Genomic DNA, 25,198 nt, shown 5'->3' on the forward strand with positions numbered 1-25,198 from the left:
GCTGCTTCAAGTGTTTCATCATAGTAGCAAAGCCAAGAGGATAGCCATGTGCTGTGTTCTGTTTGGGCTATCATGGAAGGGTATGCTCTGGAGTCTTCCTAGGATCAACTGGACTCCCCAGTGAGTCAGGAGACAGGGCAGGACAACCCTGGGTTGACCTGTTTGGTGTAGGGGTAATTTTAAGTGTAGATGTCTGTTGTCTGCCAACCAACATTGACAGCATGTAGGAGCCTGCCTGTAGATGGCCAGAATAGGGAGCAGTGCACCTGCAGGCCTGTGCATGCCCCTTTATTCTTTTTCCACTTTTCATGTGTTCGTAGTGGGCAGACATGTGTGCATATGCGTGTAGAGGCTCAAGGTTGATACTGGGACTTGTCCTCAACAGCTCTTCCATCATATTCATTAAGGTAGGGTCTCTCAAACCTAGAGCTTGCCGATATGGCTAGTCTAGCCAGGTTCCTCTTAGGATCGCATTTCCACCTTCTGAGGCTGGCCATCACACCCACCTGGCATTTACATGCATTTGGGGGGAATCTAGATTCAGGTCCTCGCACTTAGATAGCACACACTGTAACCACCAAGCTGTTTGCCCAGCCTCTGAACATGAAGCCTTCGAACATGACGAGCAAGGTTCCTTCATGCAGTAACATCCAACCACGGTGATGGAGCAGCTGCTGGGCATCAGGCCCTCTTAGTTTGAGGTACTTGCGGGTCGCAGACAAGCCCTAGGGTGAGAGACAAAAGCCTGGCAGAAGTGCGGCCACAGTGACAGTGTTCAGGAAGGAGTAGGACCTGCTGTGAGAAGAGGTTGGCAGGCAGAAAAGGCACACCAGACCCAGGCTTCCCCAGGACACAGTGGACACGAGACCTCAATGATGTAGTAGGTCACATGAGAAGACAAGCCCAGAGGCTAAAGTGTCCCTAGCAAAGGATGCTGAAGCTGGGCTTCATAGTAGATCCAACTGGAAGTCATAGATGAGGCCCTCAGAAGGGGCGGGGCCAGCTTGGGTCTGCCTTTTAGATTTGTCAGAGTTGGTGTGGGAGGGCCTGGAGAGATGCGTAGCTTTTTTAGTTCATACTGCTTTTACAGAGGACCCAAGTTTGGTTCCCAGCATCTACATTGGGCATCTCACAACTATCTGTAACTGCAGCTCCATGGGTATCTGAGGTCCCCAGCCTCCATGGGCACCTGTGCTAAGACATAGACAGACATACACACATTTAAAAATAATAATTTTTTTTTTCAAGACAGGGTTCCTCTGTGTAGCTTTGCGCCTTTCATGGATCTCGCTCTGTAGACCAGGCTGGCCTTGAACTCACCGAGATCCACCTGCCTCTCTGCCTCTGCCTCTGCCTCCCAAGTGCTGGGATTAAAGGCGTGCGCCACCACCGCCTGGCTAAAAATAATAATATTTTTAAATAAATAATTTCTTTTAAATGACCAGGGAGTCAGACTGAGAGATGTCTTGGGACTGACCAACAGGACATGGCTGGCTTCTTCCCTGGGCAGTGGCAGCCCAGAGGAGATGATACTAAAGTGGGAGATGCTCAGAGGCAAAGCCCTGAGCCCACGGCTGGACCAGGATGAAGGGCTGGGGATCATGAAGCTGAGTGGGCAGGAGAATGGAGTTTACTACCACAGGAAGGTGACTCTGCAGGGATACCAAGAGTCTCGTTGTGGTCCTATGACTCTCAAAACGCCTGGGAGACATCCACAGGGACTGTCCCCTCTAGAGTCCCGTCAGTGAGGCCCAGGGCAAGAGAGGCACATGTGGAAGTCACTGACTCTAGGCCACTTTGAATGTATTCATGAGACTCAAGCCCGCTGGGAGACAGTGATCAGAGAGAGATGGGAAGGGTACAGTCAGGTGAGGGAGAGGGAACCAGTGGCAAAAGAAAAGAGTATTTCCAGAAGACTCTACCACCCTGACTATAACACTGTCAGCATGCCCCAGCTTCTCTGGGACAGCAGGAGACCATGGTGCCTTCTTGTTCCTTCTCAGCCTTGCCTGCCCCTCCAAACCATCCCTAACCCTCCGGCTGCTGCAAGTCGCAGCCTGGCTGACCTGGGGTCCTTGGAAAGCACTGCCTAGCAGCCGCTCAGCTGCTGGTCCCTGTCATGGAGACGGCAGCAGCTGCAGGCGACACACACTTGTGACCATTTGTCAGTTCTCTTTCCCTCCCTAGCCTGCCCTTTTTGAACATTTCTGTCCCATGGCCTTGGAGACAGGGCTCATCCGAGGGTGGATGGGGGCAGGAAAATTGTCTGACTTCTACAGAAGGGCTACCACCTGCCTGCTGACTATCATCTGTACCGTGGGGGCTTTTGTCCCTGGGTGCCATGCACCAAACACTGGGCACCTCACATGAGATGTCTTCCCACCTGCCTTCTGGTTACTCCCCCATTTTAGAGAGGTATTGCCCCCATTTGAAAGATTAAGAAAGTGCTTAATACAGAGATTGCTTAGTACAGAGATACTGTCTGGGTTTGACGCCACAAAGCCATTGCCCACCCATGTGGAAGTGGCCTTTACCCCCTGAGTGAGTGTGCAGTGGAGATTCAGGAACCCCTTGTTCATGGGTCCTCTCCCCTCCTCCCAGCCCACCCCACCATGCCCACGCCTGCCAGTTCCATTGGGTCTAGACTAGAGATACTTGTGCTTCATGGTTTGGCCTCTCCATGACCAAATACTCGGGGTTTGGCTGGGGGTGCGGCAGAATCACCTCAAGCCTGGTCGCAAAGCCATGGCTGGTGTTCACAGAGAAGGAAGAAATTCAGCCCTGATCAAGTTCCATACAAGGTCAGTGCCTGGCAGGAAGTAGCCTTGTTGGAACTTTTCGAGGCTGGCAGCACAAAGCGTGGTTCATGTCCTTCAGTGCACAGTACTTTTGAGGCCTCTGCCCCTTGTCTAGTCTGTGCTGCTGCTTCCTTGTGGTTAGAGGGGGCAGGCAGGCAGGCAGGAGACCTCAGCCCCAGACCAGAGGCCATGGGACACAGAAGGTGTCTTGAACCACTAATCCTATCCAACAGAAGGCAGGCACACTCACCTGCTCACTAGCTCCTTGCCCACTTCTGCTTCACCAACAGGCTCCTCCCAGTCTGACTTCAAAATGTGCTTGTCTGCTGTTATTTCAGCTTGCCCCAGGGACCCTGGGAAACCTGCTTTTCTTCATTCTTTAGGTTCCTCTTTGGTGACAGAGCCTCTTTCTTAGGGCCTAGTCCTTACCCCAAGGCTCTTACCAAAAGAAATATAGGGGGGCCAGTGGAGCCAGGCACTGCTATGGTCCAGTTGCTTCACCTCCCTACTCCACTGGGTTGACATGGGGTCCATTCAGCCCCCAAATGCTTCTGGGCTCAGAGACTTGCAGGAATCCCTCTAGCTAAGGCTACAGCTGAACAGCACAGACACTCTGACCCTGGGGGCTTTTCTGATTTGTGTGTGGAGGTATTCTCAGATGAAGTCTAGAGAGAAGTAAGGTCCAAGAGGGGCAGGAACACCTTGGCACGGGGAGGCAGATTTGTGGATGTAGATGAAATCCTAGGAAGGCATCTTGGTGAATCCCTATAGGGGAGGAAGGACACAAATAGAGCATATAAGCCATGGCTTCTTGATCAAGGTAGGTGATGTTGGGAAGTAAAGAGCGGCTCTCTGTGTTCAGAGGTCCCGTTCCTATGTACACTCCAGCACCAAGGCCCCACAGCCCCAGAAAAGAGCAGATTCCTCTAGGGCCTGGAAAGTCTCCATTGTGTGACTTTTTCTGGTTTGTTTTCCAGGCAGCTCTGCCTCCTGCTGAATGCAGAGAACATTTTCCACTCTATGGCAGACATCCTGCTTCGGGAAGAGGACCTCAAGTTCGCGTCCACCATGGTGCACACCCTCAATACTATTCTGCTCACCTCCACTGAGCTCTTCCAGCTGAGAAACCAGCTCAAGGACCTGAAGACTCTGGTACTTCTCTGACCTCAGTGTTAGGCCTGTGGGTGCACAGGCACCCTCAGCTCACTCCTCAGCTGATTGATCCCAGGAAGCTCACAGGGGGTGGGTAAACTGGGAATCTTCTCTGCCCATGGCCAGGTCCACATGCTCTCCCCAGTTCCTGATCTACCTTTCACTATTCCTTTGGAAAGAGGCTCTGCTGGTTCTGGGACACTCTGCTTAGCAAAGGCCCTTCTCATGGTCAGAATTGAAATACTGCTAGGAAACAAAAGGTTAATTGCTCTCCTTGTATTCCTCCTTGCTCTGGCCCCACTCCCACAGCTGGACACATCTGTCTTATAAAATGCCTGTCATCAGCCATAGTATCTCATTGTTTCCTGTCCCAGGCTTTGGGTAAGGATGCTCAAAGGTAGATCAGAAAGATCAGAGAGACATGCAGCTCACAGGACCACATGATTTGGCTGAGACATTGGGCTTCCCTCAGCTTACAGAGACCTGTGCCATCATGAATGCATGAGTGCCAGGAATTTATTTCCCAGTCTGGGTTTGGGTCATTTTTCCCTCTGCCCCCTGTCCAGCATGACCTCAGCCCTTCCCTAGGAGGCTCAAGGACATTTAGCCCTTGTCTATGAGGACATCTGAGGCCCAGTGGCTTGGAATGATCCTGGCCACAGCCCTGCCTTCCTCCTGTGGTTCCTTGCAGACATTCCCAGAGGCCTTAAGAATTTTCTTCAGGCTCAGGGGCTCCCTACGTGTGGGCTCAGCTTCAGGACTGGCCTGGTACACTGAGAGCATGAGGTAGGCTGCCAGAGTAGGGGAAGGTGGGATGTGAGGATAGGCAGAGGAGCCTGGCCCCTGGGGAAAGTTCTTCCCAGCCCCAGGCTCTGGAACCACAGTTCTGAGAGACCATTATGTCATTTTGCCAGAGGCGAAAGTGCCAGCTTACAAAGGGTAGGCTCACTTTTGAGTAGGCCCTTGCTGCCACCACCACGTGGCTCTGTGAGGCCAGGAGGTAATGACAGGGTCTGAGGAGCCGTCAGCATTTCCTTTGTGACAACTCGTTCCCGGCCGGGCTGCCAAACACAGCCCGGTGCTGAGCTGGCACCCCAGCTGCCCCCAAGAGCCCCATGTCACAGCCCCTGGAGGTCCTCCCCCCCCCCAATAGGTCCTGCGGACCCCGTGACAGGGAGCCCAGCCTTCTAACTGCTGCGCCTCTCCCCAGGAAAGCCAGAACCTCTTCTGCTGCCTGTATCGTTCCTGGTGCCACAACCCAGTCACCACCGTGTCGCTCTGCTTCCTCACCCAGAACTACCGGCACGCCTATGAGCTCATCCAGAAGTTGTATCCTCTCATGCCATTCAGTCCCCAGGGAGGGCCAGAGTGGCCCTGCTGCCATCTTCCTGTACTCAGCTTCCGGGGCTTGGGACCGACATCACTAAGGCCTTCCGCTGGGGATGCTGTGGGGTGTGTTCAGGAAGCTGCTGTTATCAGTAAACAGGGCCCCCTAGAGAGCCCCCCAAAGGGGAGGTAGGGAGGTAGGCCTGGAAAAGTCAGGAGTAGAGGCAGGCTGAGTGAGAGAAGAGACGGTTCTCAGTTCCCTGTATCTCCTGCTAGTCCCTTCTGTGGATAGAAAGGGCACTGTTTCAAAACATGCTGGGGAGACTTGCAGGCTGGATCACAGGGCAAAACTTTGGAAGCTTCAAGAAGGGCCAGGAGCCCACCACACATACACAGGACTTACCTGCCTCATCAGAAGGCATCCATAGTCAGATTTTTTTTTAATCTACCACTGAGAAGCAAAACACTCTTATCTTTGAACCTGATTTATGACCTAGGATCAGAACAATATTCAGGAAATAAGACTGACTTCCTGATGTAATGGGCCAGAAGCTGGAGGCCATGAAGGCTTCAGTGAAGGGTCCAGTGTGTTCTTGCCCGGAACCCTTCCAAAGCCCAAGCCTGCCCTTCTTGGTCACTTATGTGACCCAGAGACCAAGAACCTACTGGCCAGTTCCCAAGCTTCCCTAGCCTGCTAATGAGCTATCCTCTGAGGCAAAAACCAGGAGCCTCTGTAGCCCAATCCTCTCCTGCAGAGCTACAGGACCACAACAAATGTCTTCCTGAGCCCGGGAAGACAGAGGACAGCTGTGGGAGCAGAATCCAAGCACCCATGCAAAAGGGACAGCTGGGCCACATCCCATCTAGAAGGACAGAAAGGCAGAGTAGATGTATATTCTTCGTGTGCTAATCCACTTCAAGAGAGCCAGGCTGTGCACTGAAAACTAGGTCTCAGGGAGGGACACATGGAATTCTGAGCCCAGGCCCTGGGGTCCACCCTTTGTCACTCCTTGGGCAAAGACACTTCAATGGGGAGACTTTCCTTGACCGCCCACCCAGTGGGGACCTGGAAGTCACTGTGGACTTCCTCACAGAGGTGGACAAACTGGTGCAGCTGATTGAGTGTCCCATCTTTACATGTAAGAGTCCTTATCCGGACCCCTGGCTCTAACAGGGCCATAGACCTGCCGTGGCCTTCAGCTGGCCTAGAGGAAGAGGTGGAGGTTTAGAGCCAAGTTCAGATACCATCTTGACTGAACTTGGAGACAGAAGAGGGCCATGACCCCATAGTAAGAGGTGACAGTGATTGGTGATAAGCCAACTGGAGTGGATGGCATGCATGGTGTCAGAACTTAATTTTGTCTGTTTCCTCAAAATGGGTCACATAGACACAGGCCAGTGCTGAGATGAAACTCATCAGATATTAAAACCAGACCCTGACTCTCTGGGGTTCTGGGCACCCTGTACATGTATTCCTGCTCATCCAGGAGCTGTGCTGTCTCCTCTCCTGAGGGAAGATAGCATTTGCCAGGAGCCAATGGGCGGGAGCAGCCTGGTGAGTAACACCAGGCTGGATGTGCAGAAGCAGCGTGAGCTGGGCGAGCACAGCTCTTGGCACCTCCACACATGCAGCGTCTGCTCCCCAAAGCAGAAAGCACTCTGAATAACGTGTGTGTTGACAGTGTGCTAGAGAAGCCAGAGGCAGCTCTGGCTGTAGCCACCTTCCTAGCCTAGGTGGCCACCTGGGCCTCTAGCTCCTTGGCAACATCTCTGGTCTGAGCAATAAGACTTTACCCTGGGACCAAAAAGAAAATGCAGGGCCTCAGAGATCCTCCTTCCCAGCTCCCTCACAGTTCAAGGACCAGCTGCTCCAAGCAGCAGGTGCCGCGGTGACTCAGGTCCCGGAGACAGCAGAGCAGGGGGAAAGCCTCTTCTCAGCCTGAACAAAGCATGTCTTCCCTAGCATCTCACTCCCTGGGGGCCCCACGGAGTAGAGTGGCTCCCCTGAAGGCAGGTCTAAGCTGATGCAGAGGAAGCCCTAAGCAGTCCATCCTCAAGTATAAGATGGAAAGGTACTGCCAGTAAAGATGCAAGGCAGGCCTCGTTTCCTCTGGGTTCAAAGGGAAGAAAGAACTGGAAGTGTGTGCAGGCTTTTCCAGAGCTGAGTGCATGGTAGAAAGTTTTGCTGTGCACACACCTTGCAGATCAACTCTTGTGTAACCCCAGCAGCTGTTCCTCCCTGCTCCCCCAGCCAGCTAAGCATCCTCCAATGCAAGTTAGTCCCCAGTCACAGCCTATCTGGAGCTAGCATCCAGTCTCATAAGTCCTGGGCTTCTAACTATCCAGCTGGGAATGAGGGCTCACCCAAGCCCTTGGGTTTAATCAGTTTGCTTGAGTGGTTCTCAGGACTCTGGGAAGCAAATTCACTGCTCCCCATAAAGGACACTGCAGTGGAGTCAGAGGAAGAGGAGGGCATACCTTTCCAGCCTAACCCTGAGTGTCTATGGGAGCTTCATTTAAGCATGGTTGATTTACTTTGGCCATTGGTGATCAGCTCACCCTTCAATGCAAGACATTTTGTTTCAGAGGCTGAAGATTGTAGGAGTTCTGTGCTGGGAAACTTGGATGACTATCAGATATGGATGTTACCCGTATCATAGGTGCCTATGACTTCTGCCACTTGGGATAAGAGGAGGAACTAAGAGAGGCCACCTAGTCCTCTGCTACCTGGCACCAAGGCCTGTCTGCTCAGGCTCCCAGCATCCTCCCAGACTCCTTGCCCAACTCCTGCTGGGAGACAGGACCACTCTCTGGAAGGAGTGGCTCATGTCTACAGTAAGGCCTGCCAAGGTCTAGGATGCAGGAGGAGCAGTGGCATTCGAAAGGCGCAGGAGGTCAGGGAAAGCAACGCCCCTGTCTGCTCTCCCCATCAGGCCTTGGGTAGGCTGCAGCCACCTTGAGATGCAGCTAGCCACTAGCAGGTCCAGACTCCTAGGGTTGACATACATCCTGGGCAGAGAGCAAGAGTGTCCCTGCCCTTGAAAGGATGGGGCGGTGAGTGGCTGTGTCTAAGTTGGATATCCAAATCACCTCCCAGACACTCTGGGCTTTGGTGTACGCCTCACTACACAAAAAGGCATTTTCCTCCTGCCCTCCCTTAGCCAAGCCCTAACCCACTCTTTCTCTCCAGCTCACCCTATTTATAGCTCACGTGCTGGCACGTGCAGAGCCAACTGGGGAATCTGTTATTCTACAAGCCCCCACCCCCAGCCCTCATTACCAAGGAAGCAGCTGAGCCTGGGGAGGTGGGCCTAGCCCAACAGCAGGTTTGGGATCTTAGGCAGAGGGGGCTGCCAGATAGGTCAGTCAAATGGCTGGATAGGGAGAAATTAGGTCATGGAAATGGCTAAAATTTTGTGAGAGAAGGGGCCCAGGCCTGGCTGGCTAGGGAGGAGCCCCACTGCTTCATCCTAAGGCAGGTATGTCTCAACCTAGCAGTGCCAGGTTGGGAAGCTTCCAGTCCTCTCCAGACAGGCCAAGGGTAGTATATTCCAGAGCAGTGCCAAGATCCCTGACCCCTGACCTCTACCCTGCTGCAGATCTGCGCCTGCAACTGCTGGATGTGAAGAACAACCCATACCTGATCAAGGCCCTGTACGGCTTGCTCATGCTGCTGCCCCAGAGCAGTGCCTTCCAGCTGCTCTCTCACCGGCTCCAGTGTGTGCCCAACCCTGAGCTGCTGCAGACTGAGTGAGTGCTGGGCCCAGGGCACTGCCCTCTGCCTCTAGGCCTATACCGTGGGAGATCCTAGGGGCTTGCTGAAGTGCCCTGTTCCTATACCCCTTTGTCATATCAACCCTGTCCACCCCACAACTACCTTTCTTTTGTCTTCAAATCCACAACAGATCCCAAGACGGGAGGTTCTGGGAATGTTTACAGGACAGAAATATATGGCTGTGCTTTTCTGAGCAGCCTGGGGGAGCTCAGAGAGACTAGGCCACAGTTTGTGATTTCTGCCCAGCAGAGGCCCCTAGACAGAGGAGCTCCAGGAATGGAGAGTGAGTGAGGGGTCCAGAGAGCTAGGTAGAGCCAAGTCTTAGGCACCTCCAAGCTTAGATACCCTGGCATTCCATTCTAGTAGATGCTCACCTGACCCTCTGAGAGCCCCAGCTTCACTAGGACCTTCCCACTACCATTCCAGAGGAATAGAAGGCAAGAATGTACCTGAACTATTCTGCTAGGGTCCTACTCTCAGGAAGAACATGTCTGACTGGCCCAGCCTGGCATCCTCTGGGCAGGGGGATCCAAGCTCCCACCCTGAACCCTCTGCTGGCCCTGGCCCCACAGCCTGTTGGGCTGTGTCTATATTTGGTAACCCTTGGAGGCTTTGCCTCATCCACAGGCATTTGGCATTGGAGATGGAAAATTTCACTTGTCAGGTCACCATGGAAACAAGCAGAGCCACTGAGAAGATTTACACTGAATGGAGTGCACCCAACTTGCATCAGCTGCCCTGTGTGTCTAGAATTCCCTCCTAGGCCAGTGGAGCCACTCAGCAGGCCTGGCGCCTTGCTGCAGCGAAGGCCTCAGGCATTTGCCCTGAGGGTAGATGCAGACAGCCTCAGGATAGGCCTGCTGCCCAGTCTACCCTTCCCTGCACCTTTCCCAGTCAACCTGAGCTGACTGTGTCTTGTCAGCTCCAAGTTTCAACCAAGTGAAGTCTGGAGTACTTGGTGTGTTGAGTATACATACCAGGATGCAGGAAAGCCACTGCAGGCTTGGGCTGCTGTAGATTCCTCCCAGATGAGCATCTCCTGCTTCTGAGAGGAGAGAGGCCTTGAGGTGATAGTGTGCCTCCTCGGCCTGCCCTCCATGGGCACTGATGAGGGGAAGGTGGAGGAAGGGCACTGCCCTGGGAGAGGCCTCAGGCCAGGCAACAAACCCTGCCACTCCCCAGAGCCGCTTTCTTGTCTGGGGGGTGGGGAGGGAGGAAAGCTGTCCCAGTCAGGGCAGGATAAATCCTCAGAGGAACTAGGTACCAGAGCTTCCTTGGCCTCTGTGTGGTCCAACAAGATACTCTTGAGCCCAAGGAATGAGCCCTTGTGGAGAAGACTCTACGTGGGTCAGTGAGTGGTTTTAGGCCTAGAATAGGATCTGGCCCAAGTTCTCCGTAGCTTTGCTGTGTAGCCTCAGACACGTTCCATACCCATTCTGGGTTCCCAGTTTCTTGACAAATGCACATGGGGACTAACTGGGCAGGAGTGTTGGGGTGTTCTCAGCCTTCCTGCCTTTGCAAGGAGCTGGGAAAGTCGAATGTGGATACAGGCATGGAAACAATGGGTGGTAAGGAACCTCAGACAGCTGGAGGAGGAGTCAGGTTGCAGGTTTGGGTGCAGAGGGGCAGCTCCCACTCTGGAAAGGGGCTGTGGGCATTCCCAGCCCAGGGTGGGGCAGACAGCTGCCTGCAAGCAGGGCAGCTGGGGAGGTTTGTGCACTTACCACCCACACCTCCCTGTGTTCTCACCAGGGTTGGGGGCCATAGGCCACTCCCAGGCTTCGTAACCACCCTCAGAGGCAAGAGGGATTCCCTAAAAGAAAAGCTGGTGGCAGATACATGGGTTGGATGGCAGGGGACCGTGCCAGCTCTGACTGGGGAATCCCCACTCCACCCTGTTATGTCAGCCAGGTGTCCCTGTTACAGTGCCTGAGGATTGTGGGAAGAAAGCATGGCCTTGTGATGGGTAGGGTGATGCTTATAATCCAAACACTGGAGAGGTAAAGGTGGAGAATCAGGAGTTCAAAGGTGTCCTTGGCTATGAAGGCCAGCCTGAGGTACATGAGATGCCATCTCAAGCAAACAGCAGGGTGCATGATCATGGCAGGGAAGGATCCCCCTACCATGGAGCAGAACAGCTCACTACTCTGAGGTCCCAGAGAGCAAGGTCCAGCTGCTTCCCCAGCCCCCACCCTCGGTATCTTTGTTCTAGTTTGCTGTCTATAGCTGTGACAAAACACTGAGCAAAGGCAACTTGAGGAGGACAGGGTTTATTCTGTCTTACAGTTCCAGGTAATAGTCCGTCACTGAGAGTCAGGGCAGGGACTGAAGCAGAGACCATGGGGAAAGTGGCTTACTGGCTTTCTCTGCATGGCTTGCTCAGCTTGCTTGCTTATACAACCCAGGACCACCTTGCCCAGGGGTGGCACCACCCACATCAGTCATTAATCAGGAAATGCCCATAGACATGCCTACAGGCCAGTCTGGTGGAGGCGATTCCTCAGCTGAGGTCCCTCTTCCCGAGTAACTCTAGTCTGTGCCAAGTTACAAAACTAACAACACTCCCCAAACCCTCTTCTTAGGCCTTGCTCTGGACTTAGGCCCCAGGGTTTCTAAGGGTGTTGTCAAGACAGCATGTAGACTCATGGGCACCCCCAGTGTCATCTCTGTGGCCTTGAATCTCTCCCCTGTCCCAGATTAAATTGTTTGGATAAAAGCCACACCCTGGACCTAGAGCTACAAGTTCCAATTCCCTCTGCCCCTTAGGAGTCTGGGTTGTTCTCTCTGCCGATAGCTGTTGGGCCAGAGAGGCCCCTTCTCCCCTTCCCAGGGGAGTCAACCAGCAGCAGAAGCCCCAAATGACAACCAGGTAGGCATCACCAGGCCGCTTTCACGTGTCAACCAACAGTGGTCAAACCCTGGCTGAGGAGGCCGTGGCTCACGGCCCAGGGAACCATCGGCCACAGATACTGAGATGTTTTCTAAGATGTTTTCAGGCAGTGTGTCTTCCTTAAAGAGAGGAAAGAGCAGTGTGGGCTAGCACATGGGAGGTAGCCTCAGCTCCCCAAAGGTGAATCTGGGAGCAGTTGTGCCCTGATCCTGACCTGAAACTGAGCAGGCCACAACACCTTCTGGCTTCAGCCATTGGTTTTTCTAGTGCAGCCAACCTCCCCAGGGAAGGTGTGATTGTGGGAGTTCTGTTGTGTCTCCCTAGTCTAGACAGCAGCCCGGTACACCAGGCTTCGGGCTGCTTGCTCTCCTCGGAGTGGTAGAGCTGTGTATAGCTGCCTGTCTCACACCTGAGCTGGAGCTGGACACCAGGCAAGTCTTTCATGTAATATCAGGAGGGAACCTTATATCCACACCATGGCAAGGCTCCTGTGGTAGCCTCCTTTATAGAGTAGGAAATGGAGTCACGTGCCCAAGGTCAAATGTCTAGGCCAGGCCTGCCTAGCTCCTTTCCCCATCTGCTGGCAGCACCAGCCATGCTAGGAACTCTTCACCAACACAAAGGTCCCAGGAAGTCTGCTTAGCTGAGTGGCCCTCAGTCTTCATGAAACCCTTTGCCAAGGCTTTGCCAAGCCAGTAAGAGAAGGGGGGATGGGGGCACCTAAGGCTGTGCTGGAGAGACAGGAAGGGGACAGGGACCTGGGTGGCAAGCTAAACACAGTTGATGTGAGGCACCAAGGCTGTACATCGAAGAGTTGGAGGACCATGTGCACCATAGATAGACCGTGCACAACCTATGCGGCTATACAGAACAGCTAAGGAGAGTGGAAGCAGCAGGCTGTAGGTGCCATCGGCATGGCCCCTGCTGAGATAAGCTCTTCTTTGGGGACAGTAGTAACTGCGGGCCTTGGGACCCAGTGCCCTGCCAGGCTGCAGGTCCAGCAGAGACGTCAGTGATCCCAGCTTTCGGCAGCACCAGCCATGCACTGAGTGAGAAAGGGCTGAGTTGCTACCTCCCCTTCTCTCCAGACCCTGTTCCAGGCCCCAGCTGGCTTCCTGGCTGGCTGCTAGCCCTGGCTCTCACCCCAAAGGGAGCCACTGGTAAACAGGAAATGCTTCCCCATGCAATGCCTGCTCTGGGCGCCATCAACAGCCCACAGGCTGAGAGATATCCAAGCAGTGTATTGGTTGTTCCCATCAGCTGCAGGAAAGGGGGTAGACATAGGACCCCAAGCACTATGGGTCTGGCTGGTGTACAGGTCTTGCTGGGCAGGGACACACATGCCCAGAAGCTGACTCCCACCAGAACCTACTATGATGCAGATACTGATTCTGACTTCTGCCCATTCCCAGAGACAGTCTGAAAGCTGCCCCCAAGTCCCAGAAAGGTGACTCCCCCAGCATCGACTACACAGAGCTCCTGCTGCACTTTGAGAAAGTCCAGAGACAGCACCTGGAAGTAAGACACCAGCGCAGCGGACGCGGGGATCACCTGGACCGAAGAGTTGTTCTCTGATGTGCCTGGCATGAAAAGGGCCCAGGTGGCCCCTGAAGCACTCAGGGTCTCCAGGCTGAGGCCGCAAGATGCCTGAGAACCTGCCTCAGGCAGGGCTGGACCTGACCACCAGCCCAGGATAGGGAGGGAACAGTCTGCTCTGTTAACCCCAACTCCTCCCAGCGGAGTGCCTGGACCCCAGCACTGTCAGCTACACCTTGGCTTGGGACCAGTGGCTTCCCTCCTGAGTCAGACCACAGCCTCAGAATCTGAAGCAGCCTCTTCCTAATTCCCCTGTGAGAAGAGCTTGACCTTGGCCCCAAAGCACTGGCATGGTGTCTGTGTATATGTACATCTGTGTGGATGATGCACACATACCAGCACAAAGACCCCTACAGAATGATGTCCCTCCCTGCCCCAATAAAGAAATGACAGAATCCTTAACCAAACCTGCCTGCTCCTTTCTTTGCCAGCACCGATGCCTAGCCTGATGCTTAGCTGCCCTGGGGCCTTGCCTGCCCTGAAAAGCTGGCTTCATGCTGAGCCCTGCTCATTCACCTGATGGGGATGTGGGTCCAGGGCTCAGCTCTTCCCAGGACCAGCACCTTCCTCTTGCCTTTACACCCATTCCTTAATCCTGGTTTCTGATTCCCTGTGCAATGTGGATGTCCCCATAGGCAGGGATAGCACAGCAGGACACTGCAGATTACTGAGTAGTGGGAGGAAAGTAGTCAGAGATAGATTCCCCGACCTTTGATTTAGCTCAAAGAACCTCTGTACCTGTCACCAGGCGTTGGCTCCTCTTGGCTTGGCCTTCGCATGAACCCCTAATTGCCTACAGTGTCCCTTTAGTCGCTACGAGTTTATGCCTGCTTTTCCCTAGAGCTCTATGTGTCCCCTCATGAGAGTAGGTTCACCTGGAGTCTCCAGGACGACGGCACATGCGTACATCCCCACACACTACACAGCAGGTCCGACACAGACCCCCTACTCACGAGGAAGTTAGGCCAGGACACCATCACTATTTCCACCCCCAATCCTGGTGGCATCGGCACCAGTTAGAAAAGGAGCGGAAGGACATTTGTACAGGAGGGCTGGAGTTTATGGATGGCCTGTGGGGTGGACAGCTCCAACGCAGCCAGCTCCCGTTCCCCTCTAGGCGCCTGCTCCGCGTTAGCCATCGGTCCGGCGGGGTGCGCTAAGGACCTCATCCGCGGCAGGGGCTCATCTTTAGCGAGCCCAAGGCCTTGAAGGTCCAAGCGGGGGGCCGCTCCCGCCGGGGGCTGATCGGGCCCCGCCCCTGCGCCGCCCGGACCCGCGGTGGCGCCCGCGCCCGCCGGCCCCTCTAGCTCGACCAGTCTGGCAGCGCCAGGGCTCGGATTTCAAAGCCCTGGTTTCTGGCCGTGAATGGGCCCGCGCCCGCCCGGCCTTTCCCACAGCCCCCTCCCGCGCTCCCTCCCCGCGGCCCTCCCTCCGCCGCGCCCACGTGACGCCCAAGCCTCGGCGGCTCGGATTACCGCCGCCGCCGCTCCAGTGCCCGCGCCGAGGCTGCGCCGCGAACTGCCCGCGCCGCGCCCCCAGCCTCACCGAGCCATGGCCCGCGCCGCCCGCCCACGGCCCGCAACCCCGGAGCGCGGCGCTGCCGGCCGCTGAGAGCGCGGCCCCGAGGCGGGAGCCCCGGCGCGGCCCCGGAGCAGCGCCCGCGGCGGCCCGGCCCCTCCCCTGCGCGGCTCCCCGCGCCCCTTGCGCGCCCTGCTGCTGCGCGCCCGGCCCCAGCATGGAGACGGCAGAGAAGGAGTGCGGCGCCCTGGGCGGGCTCTTCCAGGCCATCGTCAACGACATGAAGGTACCCCCGAGCGGGCTCCGGGCGCGGGTCCCCTCCGAGCGACGCGTGGCGGGCAGCCGTGTCCTGCTGTGGCCGTGCGGCACGATGTTTGTGCGTGTGTGTGTGTGTGTGTATGTGTGTGTGTGTGTGTGTGTGTGTGTGCCGGTGCCCTTGTCTGAGCCTGTCCTGCTGCGCCCGCCTTGCATTCAGGTCTCTGGGTGCCTGTCTGGGTCCGGGTGAGGGGGTGAGTGCTCGCTCGCAGGTTGGGGTGTCCGCGAGGTCGTTCCATACGATCCCGATCCAAGGCTGAGAGCACCGGCGAGCTCCCTGTGTCCCAGACCCCTAAACTATGAATTCGGTTGTCTCCAAGACCGACCCTTAAGTCGCTTTAACGGATCCAAGGTTTCTCGGGCCTCCGCCCCCTTCCACCACAATGCCCCCACACACACATACCCCGACGCCCCGAAGCTCAGACAATGCTGTCACCGCCAAGGCAGGAAAAAATAATAAAGCAAAGAACCGTTAACTCTTTCCCTGCCAACCTCGGTCTCTGCGTGGACGCAACCCCACCCCCCACCAACAACCCCAGCAAGCTCCAGTACTCCAGACGTCGGGTGGGGCCATCCCTGCAGCCCAAGGATAGGACTGAATCCACCTTGGGAGGAGGCAGGGAGAAGGCTCGGGGTTGGTGAAGCAACCCGGGCCAAGGGAATCGTTTTCAGCAACCCCCACTTCCTGATCACTCAAGGTCAGACTGAGCTGGCACCCCTTTCAGATGGGGAAACTGAGGCCTGGGAATGGCTCAAGGTCATTAAGGAGACCATTAGATCCTGCTTCTTACCTCAGCCCTAATTTAACCCAATTCTCCCTCACCCCAAAAGAGTCCAGTGTCTGATAGGACTGCTCCAAACTGACCAGGCAGGGAGAGCCTAGCTTCAGTGGCAGGGTGGGAGGGAGTCAAGAGCCGATGTTCCTGCCCTTCACCATACTCCTTTCTTAGTCTAGGAACAGGATGGCAGATAGGGAAGGAACTAGGCCCTGCACAGAAACTCCTGAGCCTCCCCACTCCCCCACCTTAGGCTCACACACACCACCCAGAATCCTACTAGACCCTGGGGGCTGTAGAACCCACATACAGCTGCACCCTACCCAAGGGTTTCAGGCAAGTGCTTTCGGAAGGTGGTAGTGGCAGAGAGCTGAGAGATTGGGGCTCCCTCCCAGTGCTGCAAAGGGAACATCCCCAGTGAGGAGAGGCATATCGTCCAGCTCCTTACCCCCTAAAAAAGAGGCCTGAAACCACACTGGCCTGGGACTTGCCGCTTAGCAGCATGTCAATGCCCTCTTCCCATAGTTCTGTACTTTCCCCTGGGACGCCCCTCCCTGGCAGCTCAACCTGAGGGCTCCTTCACTGGCCTGCAGCATTCTTTGCCTGTCTTGTAGGCATTCTAATCTTGGTGCCAGCATCCCTTTCTGAAACTGGGTAACCCAGACCACCTCCCCTGGCCACTCCTGGACTGGCAGAGGGTGGGAACCGCCGGCACTGCCTCCCACTGGCAGCCACTCAGCCACCACTGCAACTAGCAGTAGCTTCTGCCCAGAAGAAACAGCAGGACAATATCCTCCATTTCCGTCAGTTGCAAGGGACTCCAATGAGACACAGGTCCAGTCTCGGCAAGGAGCTCAAGGCTAAGTGGCAGGCAAGATGTCTAGATACGTGGGGGCAGGATGGAAGAGTATTTAGAAAGTATTGTCACATCACACACAATGTGCCCTTGTCAATGGCATACATGATAGAGGGGACCGGCCACCTCAAGGCTGGTTGACTAGACTTCAGAAAGCTGCTTCAGGCTGTCTCACTCGTGACCAGACTGCCCCGTGAGGCTGGTCTCCAGCGAGCTTCCCACAACACTCCCTCTGGAGCTACTAGAAAGCCCAACCCCGGGCTGAGGGATAGCCTGGGACGGGGTTCCGTAATCATATCTTCAACCTCATGGACAGAGGAGAGCACAAACCCAGAGGCTGGGAGGGCCCTGGAGAGCTACTTCTTCACCCGGCCTTCTCTCTCAAGCCAGAGGCTTGGACTTGCCTAGTCAACAGAGGCAATGGGGCCCCCACCCCACACTGGGCTATCCAGAAAAAATGGGCTCATCGTAATCCAGAATGGGGAGTATCACACAGACCCATGGACCCTGGCTGTGGGGAAGGGCTCCTAGCAGGGAGGTTGGGGGGCTCTTGCCCACTTAACCCATTTCAGTCCACCCACAGTAAGTGCCCCCTAGGAGCCCACACACAAGCCCTGTAAGGGAGCTGTGTCTCTTCTGATTTTACAGCTGAAGAAGCCTGTGGCTGGGGGTGCATGCCCAAGGAGGGTCACCCCGCAAAGCCACACACCCCATCTCAGCCACAGCTACTTGTGTCTCATACTAGTCACTGGAACACCTCCCTCTACTCCTCTGCTCCAGAGCAGTCCCCAAGCTTGTGTCTCCCTCCTCATCCTCCCGGTCCCTGTCACCTCCCCATCCAGCCGTGCATGTAGCTGCTCATCACCCTGCTCCCCTGAAAACAGGATCCCTCTACCTTGATATGTCAGATATAAGACCAGACTTTGGCCCCAATCCCTGTGGCCTCAGACAAATCAGCTAACCTCACTGATCCTCATCAGGAAAATGGGCTTCATTCAGGATTCACTCACAGGGTCTTGGAAGATGCATGAGCACCCGCTGCTTGGCCCAGAACATTTAGCCAGGTGGTACAGTTACGTGGCTAGTGATGACACACAGGGGCTTAGATCCTGGGCCTGGTGAAGCTGGCACTCTCCCTGGGGCACCTGTCATTCAGGCCGTTTCCTCTCTTCTGTCTTTGAGGTCCTTTATGAACCATGGGGACACGGGGAAAGGAAGCCATTGTCCTTAAAGACTGGGGTGTCCGGATCCATCTTCTGAGGGGAAACTGGGCTTGCTTCCCCAACACCACGGTTTTTCCCCACCATAGGGGACTGCCCAAGGGTTGCTGAGGGGACTAAGCTTTCCTGGGGACCAGGAGAACTGGCTGGACGCCCTGAAGCCCAGCATTTTCTCTGCATTCTGGACAGAGGTCTTAGCAGGCTTCCCTGCCAAGTGGCATTTAGGAGATGTGAGAGTACCCCCTCTCGAACGACCCCTAGAGACTAATGCCCAGATTAGCTCCTGGGGACTGCTAGGGACGACCTCCCGGGCCTATTTATCCAGAGCTGTATGGGTGGGGACAGCCCACCCACAGCCTCCTCTTCCAGCCTTAGTGCACTTCTCAAATATTTGCTTTCCCTGACACTGGCTTGACAGGGCAGGGAGAGGGCGCTTTGGAGGGTCTGTGAAGCAGCCCGCCTCCTTGCTGTCCCTGGAGATGCTGGCTAGACCCACCCTGGGGTTCTAGCCAAGCGCAGCCCTCCCTGAATCCTTGGGACCCGAGGCTCTACTGTCCCTTTTACCTTGAGAGAAGCCTCAGTCCCAGGCAGCCTATGTGGGACAGGGACTGGGCCTTTGCTAGCCCTGGGCTACCCGTCAAAGAGCAAGGTCTCCCGCAGGGCCCTCCAGGCCAGGGCTGAACTTTTCCAGGCCTAGCGGCCATGAAGAAAGAGCATTAGCCAGAAAAGCCCCTTAATCGGACTGGACAACTCAGTCACCAGGAACCCGACCTCCCTATTGGGAAACCCCCTCCCAACATAGAGCCTCTGGCCAGGCTAGGATAAAGGCCACACTGTTCCCCTGGAGGGGAGAGGAGGGGCTGGGAAAAGGTGGCTCTGTTGGCTGCACAAGGCCCCATTCAGCCTGGGGCCTACTTGTCCCAGGCAGGCTGACCAGGCTGTGTAGCAGCCATGGCCTCCCTGGGCCTGGGAGCCACCAATGCTGGCCCGGGTTGACTGGCCTGCCCAAAGCAGCTTCCGGGCCACATTAGATAGACCTTGTCTGCCTTTAGCTCTGCCAAGCTCCACTTTCCACAGAGCCTCCTCCTCCTCCTCCGAGCACTAGAAAGCAGGTCAGTGCCCACCTTCCACCACATGTGGTAGGGATGTAGTGTCCTCCACTGGACTGAGCCCAGAGCCTAATGAGAAAGCCCCGAAGGAGACCATCTGCCACCCAGGGAGCATAGGTGGTACATGGTTACCAACTGCAGACCAGTCAGACTTCTGCATGCCTAGTCCTGGGCCCCGGGCCCCTCTCTTGCCTCCTAGGGCTCAGGCACCTCCCCAGTGTGGGAACAGGGCCATCTCAGAAACTGCCCAGAGTTTGGACATGTGGGGATGCCTGTAGCCCCTTCTCACAACATCTTACTTGCTCTCCCACGTCACCACAGAGCTCCTACCCCATCTGGGAAGACTTCAACTCCAAGGCTGCGAAGCTCCACTCTCAGCTGAGGTGAGGCTGTGCAGGGTTGCCCTCGCTGGGGAGGGATGGCTTAGAGAACGAAGGGCCTCTCGCCTGCTGACCACTGTGTATCTCCCCAGGACCACCGTGCTGGCTGCTGTGGCCTTCCTAGATGCCTTCCAGAAAGTAGCTGACATGGCCACCAACACCCGAGGTGGGGAGGGAGCGTGGTTGGAGGTGGGGGATGCGCCCAGTGGGCCGGGAGGCTGGAAAGGGATATGGGCCATGGGAAGGACACAAAGCCCAGAATGGAGACCTTGGCTTCTGCTGTGATGGCATGGGACAGGTGAGCAGTGACAGGGATGTTACCAGGAGATCACCCTCTTGCTGTGGGCAGCTCAGTCAACCCTTCCTTAGCCAGCCATCCCCATGTGCCTTCTGCGAGTTGTATGGGGCAGGTGAATAGTCCTTGGGGACTTGGAGGCCCCTTTCCTCCTGGTCCATCTAGCAAGCGCCTGGGCTTCAGTGCTTTTGAGCGGTAACACAACCCAGGGTTGCCGCCCCTGGAGTCTGCTGCACCTACCTGGGTCCCAGTAGGACCATTCAGAACTATTGCTGCCTTTTCTTTGTCCCAGCTAGGAAAGAGGGGAAGCTCCAAGACTGGCTGGCTAGCAGGGCACCCGAAGCCCTAGTCCCAAGGGATCCAGGATTGCCGGTGATGGGGGCGGGGCAGGGGCGGCCTTTGTGGAACAGCGCGCCCCCTCGTGGCCCGAGGCCGGGACTGCAGAGGTCCCCAGCCAGGCGCCTTCCCCATGCAGCTTGCTTCCTTGCCAGGGGCCACGCGGGACATTGGCTCAGCACTCACGCGCATGTGCATGCGCCACCGCAGCATCGAGACCAAGCTGCGGCAGTTCACCAAGTGAGTGGGCACAGCCGACCGACCGTAGGGGTATCCTAGCCTAGGGAGGCCATCCCTGACCTAGCTCCGCCTGCGAGCCCTAACGCGCGGCTCTCTCCCACAGCGCGCTGCTGGAAAGTCTCATCAATCCACTCCAGGAGCGCATCGAAGACTGGAAGAAGTCGGCCAACCAACTGGATAAGGACCATGCGAAAGGTAGGGTGCAGCTTTGTGGCGGTGGGGGGGGGGGGGGGGTCCCGAACCTCTCCACAGGGAACCCCTCACTGGAGCTCCCCTTGTCGCCCCTGCGCAGAGTACAAACGAGCCAGGCACGAAATCAAAAAGAAGTCATCCGACACACTGAAGCTACAGAAGAAAGCGCGCAAAGGTAGCGCCCACAGCACCCGCACTGAGGCCCAGTCCCTCGGGCCCCATTCCGTAGCCCCAACCACCCTGTGGAGCACCCCCAGGGCATCATCCTGGCCAGGGGGGATCCTGTCCCAACACAGGACACTCCCAACATGTCGGGTGGGACTGAGGGAGCACCCAGCACCCCAGACTGCCCAGGCCCCCACCCCTCCCCAGGAGTGGCTCATCTGGCTGTCTTTCACACATTCTTTCTTTCTCTGTCTCCTCTCCTCCTCCTCCCACATCCGTCCTGTAGAGCTGCTTGGTAAGTCAAATGTCCGTCCCTCCAGCTGCTCCTTCCCTCCTTGTCGCATTTGTCTGCCTCCGCCCCCACCCCCCAGCTCAGGGCCATTGGAAGGAACCTCTCCAGACCAAGAAGGAATAAGGAAGGTGGTCGGTCTACCAAGGGAGGGGCCTGGGGCACGCTTCCCCCCGGTTCTCTTGGGACCCCTGGCCAGAAATGAGTCCCAAGCCACTGCTGGGTCAGTCTGCCAGGCCAGGAGGGGTTCAGTGGCTGGGCAGGGTGAGGGTCACAGGTCACCTGTCACTCCCCACTCACCGTCCACTCCACATCATCCTCTTGCCTCTCTCTGTTTCTCGCTGCTTCTTTGTGCCGCTCTTGCTAGCCTGTGCACTGGTCCCCGAGCTGAGTTATGACCCATGCTGAGACTCTCCTCTTTGCTCCCAGGCCCAGCCACAGCTCCTGACCCTGCACCTCTTAGTAGCCTGACCTGAAGCTGAGCTGAGCCCCTACCCTGCTCTCCCTTGACCTGCTTTCAGCCATCTCCCCCTCTCTCTTGAGGTCAGGGCTGCCATGCTAGGCCAGTTAAAGCATCCTGAGTGATAGAGGCCTCCAGCTGGCCTCCCTGTAGTCTAGCCTACAGATCCCAAGTGGCTGTACAGCTTGGTGTTGCTGTGTGTGTCTGTCTGTCCGTGTGTCTTCTCTGCCTGCTCTGGTGGGACCGGCCCCTCCAACGAGCCTTAGAGTCTGCTCCATGCTCCCTGGCTCCCTTGTCCCCAACCCCACAGCCAAAAACACCACCACAGGGGCCTAAGCCATGGGTACAGCCCACCAGGCAGGCCAGCGTCCCCAGGGCGGCCTCTCCTCCCAACCCCTGCAGGGAAAGGAGACCTGCAGCCTCAGCTGGACAGTGCACTGCAAGACGTCAACGACATGTACCTGCTCCTGGAAGAGACCGAGAAGCAGGCGGTGCGCCGAGCGCTGATTGAGGAGCGGGGCCGCTTCTGCACCTTCATCACCTTCCTTCAGCCTGTGGTGGTGGGTCTCTTGATGATCTGGACCCTCCTCCCTGGGGAGGGGCAGAGGGCAGACCCAGGGTAGACCTCTTAACCTCCCACATTGCTTCTTGGGGATCTTAGGTGAATTCACTCAAGGTCCAGTCTATCTGGCCTGAAAGCGGGTCTTATAGCTTAGCACAGTCTGGCTGAATCTAGACAGATGGTCACATGAGTTACCCTGGATGTACAGGCCCAGCCTGAATCAGCATTGATGAGTAGGCAAGGGCAAGAGAGGAGAGGCCTAACGGGCCTGTGTCTCCGGAGTGGGTGGCCGGGTGTGGGGGCCTAGGGACTGACTGACTGCGTCCTCAGAACGGCGAGCTGACCATGCTGGGAGAGATCACCCACCTGCAGGGCATCATTGACGACCTGGTGGTACTGACCGCGGAACCCCACAAGCTGCCTCCCGCCAGTGAGCAGGTGCGGCTACCCCTGGAGTCAAGGGCCGAGACCAGGACCAGGGAAAAGATGGTCCTACCCTCGTGTGGGGAGAGTAGATCAAAGAGGAGGGAGTTTGGGGGAGGCACTTGAGAGAAGATGACCAGAAACTGTCCAACAGCCCCTGTGAGATTTCTGGGAATACCTACCCAGGTGATGTAAGATGTGCTCAGGACCCAGGAGGGCTCATAGCAACACAGATGGGCAGAAGCCAGGTCCCTAGGGCTTCACTCTTCGAAACAGAGATCCCTGGCTGCCATCCACTCCCAGAACACCATCCCTTCCCATAGAGCCAGACCCACCCCACACAGAGGCACACACTTCACTGGTCAGCTCCTGTGGTTGGGAACTTCCTGGGTACCCCACACCCTGTAGCAAACCCCCTCAGGTTGCCTCACTGAGTTCTCTCAATGGTGTTCTGAGCTGGCTCCAGTTCACAGGAGAAAACAAGACTCAGCAAAGTCCAGAGACTGTCTCAACCCCTGATGTCATGGTGCTCCCAGCATTTCCATGACATCCGTCTTCGGGAGCACCTGCTTGTCCCTTGTCTCCTACCTGGTGGATGGGGCTCAGGAATAAGCCAGCGTTAGGAGAAGGCTAGGGTGGCTTGAGACCTTCAGCGTTGTCTCCTGAGGTTCATAGTTGAGCACACAGTGGAGGATGTCCTGCCCTACCAGCTCTCTGAAGCATGATAAGACATTCTGTAGGTTAGGAACTGACTCTAATGACCACCCCCATGTCTCTGTCCAGGTAATCAAAGATCTAAAAGGCTCTGACTACAGCTGGTCATACCAGACACCACCCTCATCACCCAGCAGCTCCAGCTCCCGGAAGTCTAGCATGTGCAGGTGGGTGGGGAGCTCATGGAGATTGAAGGGGAGGTAATCCCAAGAGGGTCTAGGGAAACCCAGGAAAGCTGGGTTGGCAATTGCTTTAGCACCTCAGAACTCTCACAGCATCCAGGCACCCTAGGACTTTTCACATGTAGGAGATAGGGGCACAAGCATTGAATGGCAGGGAAGGCGGGCAGAGGCTTCATTGATGGAGCAATATTGTGCCACGGCTTTTTCTCCAGTGAGTCCTGGCATCATTGTGCCAGGAGGGAAGCTAAAACACTTGAGTCGTGATTTAGCCATTGGTCCCTGCCAGGCCTAGGACAATGTGGTATGGTAATAAGAAGGTGAGATCTAACTGTGTGTGGTGATGCAGTCCAGTAATCCTAATACTTGGGAAGGAAAGCAGGAAGATCAACAGTTCAAAGCTAACCTGGGCTGCTTATTAAGACCCCTGTCCCCCAAAAATAAATTTTAACATTTGTAGTAGTACACACCCCTTCAATCCCAGCACTAGGGAAGCAGAGGCAGGTAGATCTCTGTGAGTTCAAGGCCAGGCTAGACTACATAGAGTGTCAGGACTACGTAGAGACTGTTCAGGTGGTGATGGTACACGCCTTTAATCCCAGCATTTGGGGGAGGGAAGGCAGTAATTCAAGGTCATTCCCAACTATGTATCAAGTTGGAGGCCAGCCGAGACTATATGAGTCCCTGCCTCAATAAACAAAACTAAAAATGTTTCAGATCAAAAAGTGGTGTGGTGGTTTCTGGGAATATGTTTGGACTTCAGGGTAAAGGACACTCCAGCCTGGCCGTTGCCTCAGTTGGTCCCCAGAAGTTGCCACAGGCTTTCGCCCTTGGCTTGAGTGGGCTTTTTAGGTCTCACAGAGATAGGGAGAAGCTTGAAGTCTTGCTCATCCAACAGACTGGATCTGAGGTCAGTATGAAGGAGATGCTTATAGTTCAAGGGTCCCCAGGAAGGGAGGGCAGTGAACTCAGAGCAACTTAGAGACTAGGGGAGCTCTGTCCCAGGTACTCCCCTCCCCAGAATGCCCTCTGTCTGGGCACCGGGAACTAGAGAGAAGCTAGACCCAGTGATCAGTGTATCCCACACCAAGAGGTGGGCCCACAGCCTCTGGGGCCTCCTCAGACCTTGAATGAGTGGTGACTGTCCCCCGAGGAATGTGATTACAAAGGCGATGTTTAGGGGTGGAGCCTTGGAGGCCCAAGATCATGTCCAGGAGTAGGGCAATCTTCACTGCCAGGAATGCTGGCCAGAGGGGAATAGCTGGGCAGAAGGGAGAGCCATGGAAAACTGTGATCCAAAAGAGAGGGGGTAACAAGGTGATAACAAGGTAGGACCCACCTGGCAAGCAACCTCCATTTCCAGACACCATCATCTCACCATATGCCGGGTCGTTAACTGTGACTAGACAGCAAGCAGCAGGCTGTGAGGAGGCAGTTTAGAAACTACCAGGCTTGTGTCTGTTCTCAGTTTCCAATGCCTGGTGACTCAGCTTCCCCATCATGAACCTATGAACAACCAATCTGATGGTAGCGTGGGAGGCAGAGGGACTCCTCACTTTGGGTATACCCTGACAGGGACTCCCCAGCACTGAGACATGTCACCCCAGAACGCTTCAGTAGTCCCTGGGTCTC

The 25,198-nt window shown here is 55.9% G+C and overlaps 2 protein-coding genes across 5 annotated transcripts in view; both read left to right on the plus strand.

The window, feature by feature from the left end:
- The first annotated feature begins 3,774 nt into the window (after positions 1-3,774).
- Positions 3,775-13,939, plus strand: LOC118583549 (protein VAC14 homolog). Its single transcript, XM_036186958.1, has 5 exons — positions 3,775-3,950; positions 5,161-5,279; positions 6,336-6,415; positions 8,876-9,026; positions 13,354-13,939. The coding sequence occupies exons 1-5, from the start codon at positions 3,819-3,821 to the stop codon at positions 13,514-13,516; spliced, it is 645 nt and encodes a 214-aa protein (XP_036042851.1). The 5' UTR covers positions 3,775-3,818; the 3' UTR covers positions 13,517-13,939.
- Positions 13,940-15,032: 1,093 nt separating this feature from the next.
- The window catches only part of Mtss2 (MTSS I-BAR domain containing 2), a 21,104-nt gene continuing 10,938 nt past the window's right edge, over positions 15,033-25,198 (plus strand). For 2 of the 4 annotated variants that reach the window (XM_036186948.1, XM_036186950.1), the window contains exons 1-9: positions 15,217-15,341; positions 19,653-19,714; positions 19,804-19,877; positions 20,498-20,582; positions 20,686-20,777; positions 20,875-20,949; positions 22,091-22,248; positions 22,581-22,688; positions 23,457-23,554. In XM_036186948.1, coding sequence (XP_036042841.1) covers positions 15,273-15,341; positions 19,653-19,714; positions 19,804-19,877; positions 20,498-20,582; positions 20,686-20,777; positions 20,875-20,949; positions 22,091-22,248; positions 22,581-22,688; positions 23,457-23,554 — 821 coding nt within the window. In that variant the 5' untranslated portion in view covers positions 15,217-15,272. Of the gene's footprint in view, positions 15,342-19,652; positions 19,715-19,803; positions 19,878-20,497; positions 20,583-20,685; positions 20,778-20,874; positions 20,950-21,225; positions 21,235-22,090; positions 22,249-22,580; positions 22,689-23,456; positions 23,555-25,198 lie in introns of all 4 variants that reach the window. The other 2 variants (XM_036186947.1, XM_036186949.1) reach the window with 2 other exon arrangements.

The sequence above is a fragment of the Onychomys torridus genome, chromosome 5 (genome assembly GCF_903995425.1).
Source record: "Onychomys torridus chromosome 5, mOncTor1.1, whole genome shotgun sequence".
Classification (NCBI taxonomy): Eukaryota; Metazoa; Chordata; class Mammalia; order Rodentia; family Cricetidae; genus Onychomys; species Onychomys torridus.